Source organism: Equus asinus, chromosome 9 (assembly GCF_041296235.1).
Source record: "Equus asinus isolate D_3611 breed Donkey chromosome 9, EquAss-T2T_v2, whole genome shotgun sequence".
In the NCBI taxonomy this organism is placed as follows: Eukaryota; Metazoa; Chordata; class Mammalia; order Perissodactyla; family Equidae; genus Equus; species Equus asinus.
Genome location: NC_091798.1, coordinates 41,629,782 through 41,643,960, shown reverse-complemented (window position 1 = coordinate 41,643,960; position 14,179 = coordinate 41,629,782). Strand labels below are relative to the sequence as shown.

The 14,179-nt window shown below is 36.6% G+C and overlaps 1 protein-coding gene and 2 long non-coding RNA genes across 3 annotated transcripts; 2 read left to right on the top strand and 1 right to left on the bottom strand.

Annotated features, from left to right (window-relative positions):
• Nucleotides 1–5,654: 5,654 nt before the first annotated feature.
• LOC139046168 (palladin-like) lies at nucleotides 5,655–8,808 on the top strand. The gene is made up of 4 exons (XM_070517327.1): nucleotides 5,655–5,741; nucleotides 6,144–6,261; nucleotides 6,987–7,049; nucleotides 7,858–8,808. The coding sequence occupies exons 1-4, from the start codon at nucleotides 5,734–5,736 to the stop codon at nucleotides 8,074–8,076; spliced, it is 408 nt and encodes a 135-aa protein (XP_070373428.1). The 5' UTR covers nucleotides 5,655–5,733; the 3' UTR covers nucleotides 8,077–8,808.
• On the bottom strand, nucleotides 6,255–13,280 carry LOC139046169 (uncharacterized). The gene is made up of 3 exons (XR_011505810.1): nucleotides 11,925–13,280; nucleotides 10,688–10,798; nucleotides 6,255–7,940 (listed from the first exon to the last, which is right to left on the bottom strand). It is a non-coding gene; the product is annotated as an uncharacterized lncRNA (long non-coding RNA).
• On the top strand, nucleotides 8,957–10,608 carry LOC139046284 (uncharacterized). The gene is made up of 3 exons (XR_011506130.1): nucleotides 8,957–9,330; nucleotides 10,127–10,246; nucleotides 10,343–10,608. It is a non-coding gene; the product is annotated as an uncharacterized lncRNA (long non-coding RNA).
• Nucleotides 13,281–14,179: the final 899 nt, after the last annotated feature.

Genomic DNA, 14,179 nt, shown 5'->3' with positions numbered 1-14,179 from the left:
TGGCATCTGTTATCAAATAGGAGATAAATATTTTAAATAAAGACTAAAATCATAAAATAGGCAAACAAAAGAAAATAAATCAGAACAATACAATAAACTTCTCAATCAAATCAAATAACTTAAGTAACATTTAAAAGGAATGCACTAAGTTTAGCTTATTGTGTGAATTTTCACTAATCATTTTACGGTGTGAATTTTCAGTAAGTACTCTCACTAATGTGACATTTTAAAACATTTGAAATATGATACATTGCTAAACTTGCATTATCTCACTTCTCTTTCCTCAATTTTTCCCTATTGTTGCTACTATCATATTCTTCTGTTGCTCACTTTTAAATGGATCTAACATTCTATTTTTCAGACCGCTGAGCCTACATTATATCCATGAAGCCAGTGTAACTCTGCAGACATCCTAGCTATTTAGGCAATGTTATAAGGGCATCATCATTGTTCATTTGTCTGATCTCTATGTATCTTGCCATCTTTCCAGGGTAAGATTGCCAAGGTCTTGGACTCTTCATTTGGTGGAGTCTAATTCTGTTCTCTTTACAAAGAGCTAGGGTTACACTCAGCAAAGGTTACCATTTACGTGAGACACGAAGCCTGCTAGCATAACTCATCACCAGAGTAAAACCTCTAGCTATTTTTTCTCTCAAGGACATCCCCAGTGCTACCTAAAATCAAGAAGGAACACTTCAGGACAGGTCACATATATGGCTCATACACACTCTGAATCCACATTCTCATTTTGATACTCTAGAGTGTGGTATTATTCCATAGCAATAGAGCAAAAGGGGTTTTTCTTTGGAAAATCTTTTCTATCCCCTAAAGGAAAATACATGAGAATCAAATGTAAAGACTACAGCAGCTTTAGCAAGAGAAGTCAATACTTAAGAGGGAGCTTCCTTTTAGAAATTATTTCTTTTCTCGAAAGGGGAGGCTAGTTCTCATGTCTGGTTTTGTTTTATCACTTACCTAAATAAGTTCTGAAAGATTTATTTTCATAAGTAAATAACATTTTAAACCGTTTTACTTCTAAAGCTCAGCTCATCTTTCAAACCTCTGCATTCCAGAGCAGCAGTCTAAGCCACAGCCCTAAGTGCTGACTGCTTTTGCTTTTAGCGCCAGTGTTCATCTTTCTTTCTCTTATCTTCTGATAGAATTTCATCTATTCTGGTAATTATGAAAATCAGAGATTTTTAAAGCGTGATCAGACCCTGAAATTTGAAAAATATTTTAAAAGAGAAAATAGATCTAGAAGAAATCTTAGGGACCATCTCACTTCTCACTTCTCATTAGATACGAGAAAACTGAGACCCCCAAAGGGTCTTGCCCAAGGTCAAATAACTGATTAATGACAGATCGAGAACCAAAATCCAGATTTTCTCAATCCTAAATTTGTGCTCTCTCTCCCACACTACCTGGCCTTTCTCTCTATTTTTATCCATATCTATACGATCTTTGGACATAGATTGCTTAACTCATGCTAACGAGTGGCATATCCCAAAGTAAAATTCAGGGCATCTTTTGGTTCCATTAGTTATCATTGTCTTCTTTCATTGGTTAGAAGATGAGGGACAGAAGATGGGAAGAACTGCCTGGCCTCGTCACTTCATGGATTAATGATAGCATGGGAACAATGATAGCATTGTTCATGCTTAGAACAGGAAGCATCTGGAATGTGAAGAGGCCAGTATGACCTTCCCTCTATAAGGATTGGATTTTCTTTTTTGTTGTTGTTCTCATAAGCCTGGGATATGGGACAGTTTCAAGGTGGGCAAAAACCTGAGGCCCATTCACCACAAAAACTATTCTGCTGATGTTTTCTAGCTTCTCCTTTGAGATGTGCCAAGGGGCTTAGAGGAAATTCTAGCCTCTTGAACCAACTGACCTTATATTTATTTATAAGACATGTTTCTTCCAAGTCATTCCACAAGTTTCATACACAATCTCTCACTTAATCCTTCTCTTCCCATGGAGGGAAGCATTTCATTTTTATCTTCCTGCCACAGCCAGAGTTTCCCTGCTGTTTATAAGGTTTCTCTCCAGGGTCTGATACTTAAATTTTAGAATCTCCAGAAGCCACAAACATTCTCAACTGAAGTCTCAGCCAATATTGGTCACAAAGCAAATTCATTCATTCAACTAATACTTATTTAGCATCTCCTATGTGCCTGCCACCCTCCTAGGCACTAGTGATACAAGAGTGAACAAAACAGACTAAGTCCCTGCCCTCATGGAGCTCACATACAAAGTAAAAGGACTGTTCCATTACCCAGTGAATTCAGAACCACAAATACACTCTATCTACACTACAGTGTCAACTACTCAGACCAATAGCTGCAGTTTTAAACTTATCTGATAATACAGACTCCATTTGCTAGAGGCTTACATGAATTGCACTAGAAGACAGGAGATTTGGATTCTAATCCTGACTCTTCTACCAACAGACTGCATGACCTTGAGAAAATAATATAACCTCTCTGATCCTTAGTTTTCTTCTCCAAAGATGTAAGATAAAATTTCCCACGTCTTCTCTTGGTCTGCAATTCTGTGATTGGTTAACTCCACCTAAGATGGCTGGTGTGGAATAAGGACTCACTGCCAAGGTCAAAAGAGGAGGAATCTTTCTATATCAATTGCTTTTATTTGTAGGATGGGGTGGAAGGAAACAGCACAAAGCAATGCACACCTCCTAGGACAACTATGAATAGCATCTCCCTAAGCAATAATCTAGAAAATCAATCAACTTCATGCCTACTTTGTGTTTGACACTGGGCTAGATACTTTGGGCATGGAAGACATATGAAAAGATCCCTAATCTTAAGGAGCTTCCAAATGAAAGTACATGGTAATAAATAATTAAAAACAAAAGTATATTATAGAGGTTGTAAATTCACAAGAGAAGAAAATCAAGGAGGGCTAGATTAGAATCCTCTGAGGAAAGGTGGAACATCACCTGGATCTACATATAACAACCAACATCACAATAATAATAGCAGCTAACATATATTGAGTGCTTGATATGCGGCACGTATGAATTACGTGGTTTTGTGGGCTATCTTGTTTAATTCTCAAAACAATCCTAGCGGGGCTGGCCCAGTGGCATAGTGGTTAAGTTCGCATGCTCCGCTTCAGCAATCCAGGGTTTGCAGGTTCAGATCTCGGGCGCAGACCTACACACCACTCATGAAGGCTGCTGTGGTGGTGTCCCACATACAAAATAGAGGAAGATTGGCACAGATGTTACCTCAGAAACAATATTCCTCATCAAAAAAAAAAAAAATCCCTAGAAATAAACAGTATTATTGCACTTGTTTTACAGATAGGGAACCTGAGGCTTAGAGGGAAGCCTAATATACCTAACAAATGGTGAATCCAGGCAATCTGATCCCAGAGCGTTCCACACCATTGCATGGTTATGGAATGCTTTCCTCACACATGAGATAAAAGGATAAGCATGGTATCTGGCATGCAGTTTAATGTTCCATAAATGTTACTGACTTCCCTTTTCTATTCATCCCCCGACTTTTCTCCCAAACCTCCATACCCAACTCACACACATACACACCTCATTTTTTCCAATTTCAACATTCTTTAAAGTTCAGTTGAAGCTCCACCCTGGGCAGGAAATTTTCCTAGATCAGTCAAGCTTCTGTCTCCTTTGAAATCATATCATTTACTTCTAACAGTCTATGGGGTAATCATGTGCTGTCTTGTGACATCACTGGCACTATTTAATGTCTTAGAACTATTGTTTCTGATGTCTTATGGCATTTTAAGATGGTATCTCTATTATTATTATTATTATGCATGTTTTGAATTATTGAGCTTTTCATCTAGTTTCATTGTGTCAGCTAACACCAAACTTCTTTGTGTTGCTCCTAGGGTCTTGGCATAGGAAACATCAGGAAGTATTCACCAATTCAAGAATTTGAGTGTTTGTGAAGTTTTCATTCATTACAAAAATGATCCAAGTCAAGTAAATACAGCCAACACTTCAAGGTTTGGCTCTACCCCAGTTAGAGAGTCTGTAGGTATAGACTCTGTTTGTGCCCAGTTTTGGCAGAAAGGTAATCTGTGCACATCTGCAACCCCTTTAGTGCACGTACACTCATGGAACTGAACCTATCTTCTTCCGAACCACCAAGGAATAATTCTATCTGTTCTGTGAAAAATGGAAAACCAATCAACTAACCCTTAAAAAAAAAGGTAGTTCCAGTTCACAGATTTATTTTAACCTTACACATTTATTATAAAATACTATACACATAGAAAGGAGTAAATACAATCTATATATACAGTTTAAATAATAATAAAATGTATACTCTGTAGCCACTATCCACATTAAGAAATGAAACATGAAATAGTAAATCTTTCACATCACCTAAATTTTAGTCTAAAGCAAATTAAGCCTAATATGGTTTTAAAACTCCAAGATGATAAAGGAGTTTTTAAAGACTGAAAAAAGGCACCAAGTATGACAGGATTATATATTGAGATTGAAAGAGATTAGATAAATCTAGTCCTAGTGATGGTATCAAACATTATGTGTAAAAGACTTTTAAGTGGAAACTAATTTTTTTCATTAACGCATTGTAGCATATAAAACTAAATTTTTCATTACAGCATTATAGCTTTGATTTGGGGGGAATAGTTATAATTTCTAATATTCTATTTCCATAAAACAAAGGCTTTCTGGAAATTACAGTATTTTGTTATTCAGGCTAGTCTACATCTTCCATCTGCCTCTTCTATCTGGAAATAACAAAAAAGTTCTTTGTGGGGTCATGTGATCTAAATGTTGGTTTTGGGTAAATAAGTCATCATAGATATAGTGAAAAAAAAGTTTCAGGTTACAAGTTTAGGAGACCCTGGCTCTAATCTCTGTTGAATTATTGGTTATGAAGTTAGCTCTAAATTTTCAAGTCACTAATACAGAAGGAAATAAAACCAACAGTAAGATTCACAGTATCTATGAGGAAAAACTAAACTAGTAGCATAGGAGAAGCCTAATTATTCCTGATACTAAGAACTGAGATATATTTCTCTACTCAGTATTCATAGAGATAATATGCACATTGACAACATCCTTCCTTATAGTAAAGACAGCAATGTGTTTGAATGGATTTCTTATTATAACAAATATGCTGAAGACGTCAGACCAAAATGCAAATTCACAGACACCAATATACGCCCTCTGAAATGATGCTTTTGGGAAAAGACCTAGTACCTCTTCTGGGCACAAGTCCTATAGCTCTGTAAAAGTGAACATCTGGATATTTTAAACTGAGAACATTAAAGTAGTTCCATCCTTAGTCAAGAATTCAGATGGGGCTGGCTCCATGGTGTAGTGGTTAAAGTTTGGCACACTCCACTTTGGCAGCCTGGGTTCAGAGATTCAGATCCAGGGCACGGACCTACACTGCTTGTCAGCCATGCTGTGGCAGCGAGCCACATACAAAAGAAAGGAAGATTGGCACAGATGTTAGCTCAGGGCAAATCTTCCTCAGCCATAAAAGAGAGAGAGAGAGAAAGAATTCAGATGTTCTAGACTGACCTGCTGTCTGTAACTAATTTGCTGGTTCTAGTGTGAATACAGTACGCTTGAACTAAATTTTACTAAATTCCAATGAGATTTAGACAGATTTTCTGTTTTCTCTTTCTTACAGGTACCCAAGGAAGTAAGAAAAAGTTTTGTCTCTAGGATTGTGCTTGGAATATGCTACAAAAATGTCAGAGTAAGTACAGAATATGAAGTGAATGTGCATTTGTTGCATAAGAATATAGGAGGGATTCCATTTTACAAAAAAGACCCAAAAAACACCTAAAACTTCCAAGACAAATTTCGAAGTGGTTATTTCCCTTATAAGTTATTTCTTCTGGACAATTTAAGTTTAGTAACAGCCCACGAACTATCGAACTAAGACAAAGGAAATTTAAAGCGAAACTATTAGGAGCCATAATCCACTAATAATTGGCCAAAAAGAAAAGAAACTAAAATTATTATGCAAATCAAGATAAAATTAAGGATCATAGGTAAAAAATGTGATACATTCAAATGTATACAGTGAGGTATTTCTATCAAAGCCACCTTTAATCTTTCTTTCACTGGATTGTATTTGGTTTTGTTTTCCCCACAGGATAAAGAAGAAAACCACTAGAGTTTCTCTGACCATCAGTTCCCCAGTTAATGAAACCTCCAACATCAGATCAAGTTATTCTACCTTAGTTCAACCATTGTGTATTGACCCCCAGAGGGTAGGTTCAGTTTTATGCCTTCTGAGGGGTCCGGGTAAGGGAGACACAGGCCCAGAGAAGAAGGAATCAATGCAACTTTCTTGAAAAGTGTATGTGAGGAGAGCCTCCAGCTGCATGACCTCAGAAAGAGCAAGAATGAAATCCATGGGTCTCAGAAATAACTTCATGGCACTCCTGTGGGTTGGCCATTTGTCTGTGTGCCAGACCATAAGGGACAGTTGGTGTCTACGAGCTCAGACCCATAACAAGAGTATCCCAACTATCCAAGAAGTGAATTCCTCTTTAATTAAAAAAAGTGGGGGGGCAGGGGGGTGCTTTCTCAAAAACCTAAAAGATCCAACAAGCACAGCTGTATGGAAGAGGAAAAAAAAATCTAGTCAGTAAAATTTAGAAGTTATTTAAATCTGTAATATATAATCTCTAAATAATTGCCAATACTCATTTCTCAAACATAACTGCCCAAAGTTGTATTTCACCATCTTGGCTGATGGAATGCTGAAGATGAGAGAAAAAAGGGTGGCATTGGAGCAGACATCCAAACTGACATTTCAATTAGAAACATCATCCTTTTCAAAAAAGGAAACTTAGGGTGTGTTTGGTAGCAGCTAAAACTGAACTAGTTAGTAGCGCCTAAAACTGATCCAGTTAGTCCATAGCCATCACGCACCTAGGTTTTAGGGCCTTGACAATATGGATGACAGTGTCTCTTCTATTTCTTAAATCAGATGCAGAGTCCCTGCAGCAGCCTGTCAGGATCCACTTGCACTGCAGCCCCTGTGTTTACCAAGGTAACCTATCCTTTACTACACGATGGAGTTTGACTTTATAGATAAATTGTAGACATTATCGACCCCGGGGTGGGGGTGGAGGGCGGGTAATCAGGATTTAAGGGGGAAATTTACCACAATCGCCACCCCTTCATTTATGCATTGTGAGACTAAACTAGCTATTGTTAATAAACATTTTTTGTATATCAATATAACTCTTCATTCTTTAAGAAAAGTTTTCAGATTGTTTATCTGAAACGAGCCTTGAACCCTCAGAGTAGGCTGGGCTTTTTGCTAGCCCTATTTCACAGATCAAGAACCTGAGTTCCACAGAGGTTAAGAGTCTTTTCCGAGTCCTGTGATCAGCTTCAACTAGCTGGTCACAGTGTTGAGATTTGGGCCCATGTCCTCTAAGTCATGATTCAGAGCCCTTAACAAATTACAATGCTGCCCATGCTCCTGTGACCAACAGTAAAGACTAAATCTGTGACTAGGTATGTACTCAACAAAATAATCTAACACAACAAACTGAAGACTTCTCCACTCACCTGTTTTCCATTTTGAAAAATGGCTCTTGGGGAAGTGAATAACAAGTTTCTCATTAAAAACAACTCTATGAAGTTAAGATAAAAATAACCTATACCTGACTGTAAAGCACACTATAAAGCACAAAAGAATGCCCAGCAGCTCCTCATTTTGATTAAGGTACAGTCGGTAATCAATAATTATGATAAAAAAAAGCCTGCACACGTACTGCAACTGGCATCCCAAATCATTGCATATGGTAAAACAGTTTCTTCCATTCCATAATTCTGTGTTTGTTTTTCAGCATCTTCAAGACATCTCTACAACCAGAGGTCAATTTGTCGTATTTGAATGCCGAGTCCAGGCCACAGCCGCAGTTCAAGTTCACTGGTACAGAGAGAAAGAGGAGATAGCAGACTCAGATGACTTCCGGATTCTGAGGAAAAGTATCGTGATAAGTTTTTCAATTTGCCTTTTATTCCAATTAATCTTGAAATCTAATTCATGTTTTAAAGTTTCATAGCTGATTTGTTACAGGCTCAGAAATCTCTAACGTTAAACAATTGTTATTTCAAATCCAAACAATTCCTAAAAAAAAAGAAAGATAGCTATTTTGTTTTGATGAAACAATAGTTTTAATAACCGTTTATTTTCATAATGGTTTAATTTCATAAATTTATCTTAACTATCTTCCTAATGAGTTCTTGGCATACAAACAAGAAAAAAATGAGAATAAAAGTATTTTTTAAAGAGTAAAACAAATGAAAACAGATGCATAACTTTTTAAATATTGAATTAATTTAGGGGTAACAAGTATGATGATATACTTCATGCTAAACAGAGTTTATATTTCCTAAAAAATTTCTCCTTTAATTCTCACATCAACATTTTGAGGTGTGTTTTACAACCTCCATTTTATAAGTAAGAAAACTGAAATCAGAAATGCTGGGTCACAAAGCTAGTAAATGCTGCAGCCAGGGTTCAAGTCCAAGATAGTTCTTGCACCAAGAAAATTTTTATTTAAATATTAATTTAAATTAATTTAAATATCTATTGACTATAAATTCATTAAAATTTAAATAATAATTAATGTGAACATTTGCACATCACATTTAGGAAGAAACATCTCTATTACACAATATGGTGTTTCTTTTAAAAATAACATATTGCATTTTCTGAAACTAAAGTAATACAAATTTATTATAATGAATCTAGAAAATATATAATAACATAAAGAAGAAATTTAAACTTACAGTCTCATCACCCAGAGAAAACTATTATTAACCTTTCATGTATTTTTCTACAGTAATACTACAATATTTTTATAATGTAATATTCAACTTTACATTAATTAGAGAGATTAAAAGAAAAGGATTTTCTCAGGAAAAAGAGGCCGCCTCAGGCCTAGTGTTTCAGCAGTGGTTCACATTCAGAGGAGAGATATTATCTGGTCTTACCTTCCTATTAGAGATGAAGAACTAAGGCCCAGGGAAGTGAAGCAATTTTCACAAAGTCACAGAGCAATTCAGTAGTAGAACAGGACTAAAATATAGTTCTTCTAGCATCCTGCCAAGTGTTCATTCCATTATGCCCCTTTCCTGAGTTTCTACAGAATTTATGGTCTGTGACTCCAGCTTACGGCCAACCTTGTATTTGCTTCAAGTTATTTCTCATATACGTACGGCTCCTTCTCCCAATTAAATTAACTGTCATTATTTAAATTCTCTCTCTATTCTCTGGTTTTATCTTTCAGAAACTTGTTTATCATCCATCCCTGGTAAGCACAATTTTTCAACATCTTGATAATAAATGATTAAATCAAAATTAGCATGAGAAGACTTTGTCTCCTAAATCACTTTTGCCTTCATAGGTAGTTCCAAGGCTACCTTATGCCAACTCTTGAACTGACACAACGGCAAAAGCAAGATAACTGGGATTGATCAGTGTATTTATTCATCTATTCGTTCACTCAACATATATTTACTCAGTACAGACTATGTCCCTGCCCTCATAGAGCATGCATTCTTCCTCTGTTTCCACTTGGCATAGTATTTTTGACTTATGAACTATACGCAGAGGTAGTAAGGAGGTGTCCTGACATCAAACATCCAAACTGTTGACTGTTCAAGAGGTAGGTGTGGTGCCCATCACACGACAGCTACCACTGTACTAACATTGGGTCTAACTACCATGGCAATGATAATTTTTAGATCAGTTCAGAAAACCCTTCTATAGGACCTTTATGCTAAGCACTAAAGCTACAGAAATCTAGAAGTCAAGGAGTAAAGTGTAATCCCTGCTTTCAAGGAATTCACAGGCTAACAGAGAAAACAGACATGTCTGAGAGGCAGGTGACAGGGACTATGCTGGGATTGTTTTAGGTTATATTTTTAAGATTGTCTTCACAAGCCCACTCAAAGATAAAAAAATCTGATCAGATCGATTTTTTTAATATCTCAGGAACATTCTATTTATTTCTGGTACCCACTCTCCCTGACACCCTCCCACACTCTTTGTTTGTTAATTTGGGGCAACCAAATATTCTGCTCAAGTCGAATCTCTTTCTTTTCTAGAGGAAGTCTGTACCTTGATTATCACAGAAGCATTTCCTAAAGACTCTGGGGATTTCCAGTGTATTGCAGAAAACGAGGCTGGGACTGCGGTCTCCACAGCGAGACTCTTTGTTTCCCCAGGTAATTACTCTTCAGGATCTCCCTGCTCCAATTCAACCCTGAGCCAAGAGGAAGATTCTGTTTCTACCTGAACTGATCACTAATTATATTTTTCAGCAGGAAAAGAAGTGGAGAAATCAGAGATTTCTCCAAAGTTACCCACGTGGAAATTTTCTCCAAAACTGGCCTCCTTTCCCTGGAGAAGTGACAGCTACACAAAGGACAAAAGTCCAGACAATACCCCAATAAACCTTATGCCAACAATTCCTGAACCAGCCAGTCACACCGAACATGATATCCAGGCTCCAAAGGAGGATTTCTACACCATCAGTGAAAATTCCTCTGAGCTACAACCACAATGGTAAGGGCAGAGAGACCTAACATTCCCTCATTCAACAAATGTTCTTGGTTCTGTAGATAGAACAGTGAACATGACAAAGCCCCTGCCCTCAGAGAGCTTACATTCTGAAATGAGTCACTTTAACTCTGTCATTTCTCCTTTGCCTCCATCATGCATTTCACCATGGCCGAAATAGTACGTCAGGTGCTTAGATCCACATTTAAGGAGACTTACTAAAAAAAAAGAAAAGAAAAGAAAAGAAAGAAATCAACATGCGGAAATTGCACAAGATTTTAAAAGAGTGGAATCTTTTCCCAAAATAGGATTCAGTGTCCTATCTCAATACAAATATACAAAACATTTTGTGATAGATTTCTTCATGGTCAGTCTTAGAATACAGACAGAATCGTCCTTCTGTTTAGAAGACAAATATATATAAAAGGAAAGATATTACAGTAAGTGAATTTGTCAACCAGGCTATGTTTAAAACAACACAATCCACCACCATTCTCACCCCCTAAACACAAACTTCAAACAAAAATATTGATTAAAATACAACCTAAAAATTGATACTTAAAAGTCACTTAAAATTTTTTTGTGTTAATCTCTAACATAGTCCCCTAAATATTTTACCAGCCTAAAGTTACCTTTAGGTTAAATTTATGTTTAACACCTTTAACAAAACTTAATATATCAGTCTTCTTGTAGCCTCTGTTAGTATAATGTAGCTAGTATAAATATAGCCTCTGTTAATTACAAAATAAAAAGATATTGGAATCTCTTTTAAGATGAGATTTCTAAAGCAGTATTTGGATCTTTTAAGTGAAGGAAATATATCATGTTAAAGATGGAAGAAATCAGAGGTCACCCATGTGAAGCTCCTCTTTCTACAAATAATAAGGACTGTAGATGATTGGCTCTTAGTGTTGAGCTGGTTCCTCATGCTTCCCTGACCTCGGGATATGTATTTCTCCAGGAGTTTCTTGCAGTGAAGACAGTGAGGGAAAGAGTTTGGACTTGGAAACTAACAGACCTAAAACAATGTATGTGAAGTACATAGTAGGAATTCAATAAATAGTAGCTATTACTTCACTGAATTGTTTTTTTTTTTTTTTTTAATCAGGATAAGTATACCTCCAACAAGCGCCTATGACTAATTTCTCAGTTGGTCTCCTGGAACCTCTTTAGCTTCTGGGATCTCTAATTGCCTGGGCAGTAGCTACCCCTATAAGTAACAATTCCTCATGGGGTCCAGGAAGAATGGCTGTGTGGGACAATAGATAAGGCTGCAATTTATTCAACAAACATTTATGTATTAAGCATATTCTATGTGTTTGTCAGTTTCTGTGCTGGACTTACCTTGGGAAGATGGCCAATATTTATAACTAAAACTTTTCTCCATGAGTACCTGCGTTTAGCAGTGAGTCTTTAGGACTTAAGAGGAACTTGAATTTATAATACAGTGTCTTCCATAGGAGATTACCATCTTTTTCATTGATAAAGTCATCTGTAGGGAAAATTATTGGGTTATACTACTATGAGCTACATTGTCCTAAGCAAGAAAAATAATAAACAGTCCCTCACTCAGAAAAAAATTCAGCCTAGTTGAGGAGATGTATCATATCACATAATAGTTCATTCTACAATTTCCTGTTTCATTTGAGTCTCTTAGTAACCCTCTGATTTAAGTTAGTAAAACGGGTACTATCTGTGTTTTTCAGCTAATTATTATAGCTCAGAGAGTTTAAGCAACTTGTCTAAGGCTACACAGCAAGGATGTGATAGAGTGGGCATGTACACTCAGGTCTCCAAAATATATAATAAAAAGGTTAATGCGTCCAGAAAGTTGTAGAATGTTAACCAAATAAATGTTATCATTTTTACTGTTTGACTCCAAACCCAGTAGAGTGGCCATTATTATTCCTTGCTGGAGAAGAATGTAAGATTGAGTCAAGTGCTAGAATGGATATTTCAAATTACAAATGCTACAGTGGGATTCATTTTCACGATAAGTCTATGCAGAATTTCAGTAATCATAGTGAATTATGAATAACTTAAAAATAAATAAAACATTCTTCACTTTTTAGTGCTTTCATACTCAATATGACATGTTCCTTCTCAGTTGATATAGCAGAAATTAGTTTCATCACACACATTTGACCTCTGACTTTTGAAGAAGCTCAGAGCACCATTTCTATAATAGCATAAATAGTTTACATTTTAAAAAACAACAGGGGCTACATATGAAGAAGAAATGAATGAGTGACAGTTAAATAGCTATCCTTCCACTGATGAAGGGACAAGAAGGGATTCCTTTCATGTAGCAGAAAATGTTTCAGTGAGATAGCAGGAAGATACCTATACTTTGTGAGGCATTAAAATGATTTACCAGAGTGCCCTTACTGATAATTTAGAGAAAACAATGGAAAAAGTTATCTTTGGGGGCAGGTTGGAGTATGGTTCACCCACTTGACATCTTAATGATTCTTTCAGTTTTAGGATGATTTTTCTCAAATAAGCAATTAAACCATTCAAATAGCTATATTTTTGAGGAAACATAAAACACCATTCGAAAAAGCAACCAAACATTAAAAAGTAGAAAAACAGGGGCCAGCCCCATGCCCTATTGGTTAAGTTTGGTGCACTCCACTTTGGTGGCCTGGGTTCAGTTCCCAGGCGCAGATCTACGCCACCTATCGTCAGCGATGCTGTGGCAGTGACCCACGTACAAAATAGAGGAAGATTGGCACAGATGTTAGCTCAGGGCAAATCTTCTTCAGCAAAAAAAAAAAAAAGAAGAAGAAAGAAAGAAAGAAAAAGGAGAAAAACAGGTTCCTAATAGATTATTAAATATAGACCCTTAACTTCTGAGAATGGTGTCATAAAAGAGGACCTACTTATTTTTCCTAAATCATCCCTTGATGCCCTTATTGTAGGGAGAAGCTTAGTTTAGAGGTACCATGGAGATATCACACTGTAACTGATGTTATATCTTACAAAGACCTAAGGAAAAAAAGAGGCTACGCTTAAAGGATAAAAAGGAAATGAAACTACAATTCTTCCTCAACTGTAGTATGGTTAGAACCTGCCCTAGACAAAACCGAGTATTTACTAGTTTGTCGTGGGCATCTTCCCTACTTGATCAGCATGGTATATCTCAAACTTCTAGGTACTAAGAGACCTCAAATCTAGGATCTCCTCTTCCTTGCCCAAATCAAACCCTGTTCTTGGGACGAACCAAATATCAGTCACATATTCCACATTTCAAGTGCTTAGAATAGTGCATTAGTCATAGTAAATGCTTTACGTGTTGGCCATTCTTATTATTTGTATTATGTCACTTGCATTTACATTTTAAGTCTCTCTAATTTGGATTGAAAGGCATTGTCCCTATTAATGGAAACTGAAATATCAGTGAGCAGATGTGGAGAAATATTTTGGGAGATTCCTGAAATGAGACTGTGTAGGCAAACACCTACTCATCAAGTCTAGTATGCTTTTTCTACTAAGTAATGGCTGTGTGCCCAGGCAGTGATTATCAGACTTTCTCTAAACACCAAAGGAAGGTACCACTACATGGTCAGCTGGGAAGAATTTTATATGACTCATATGTA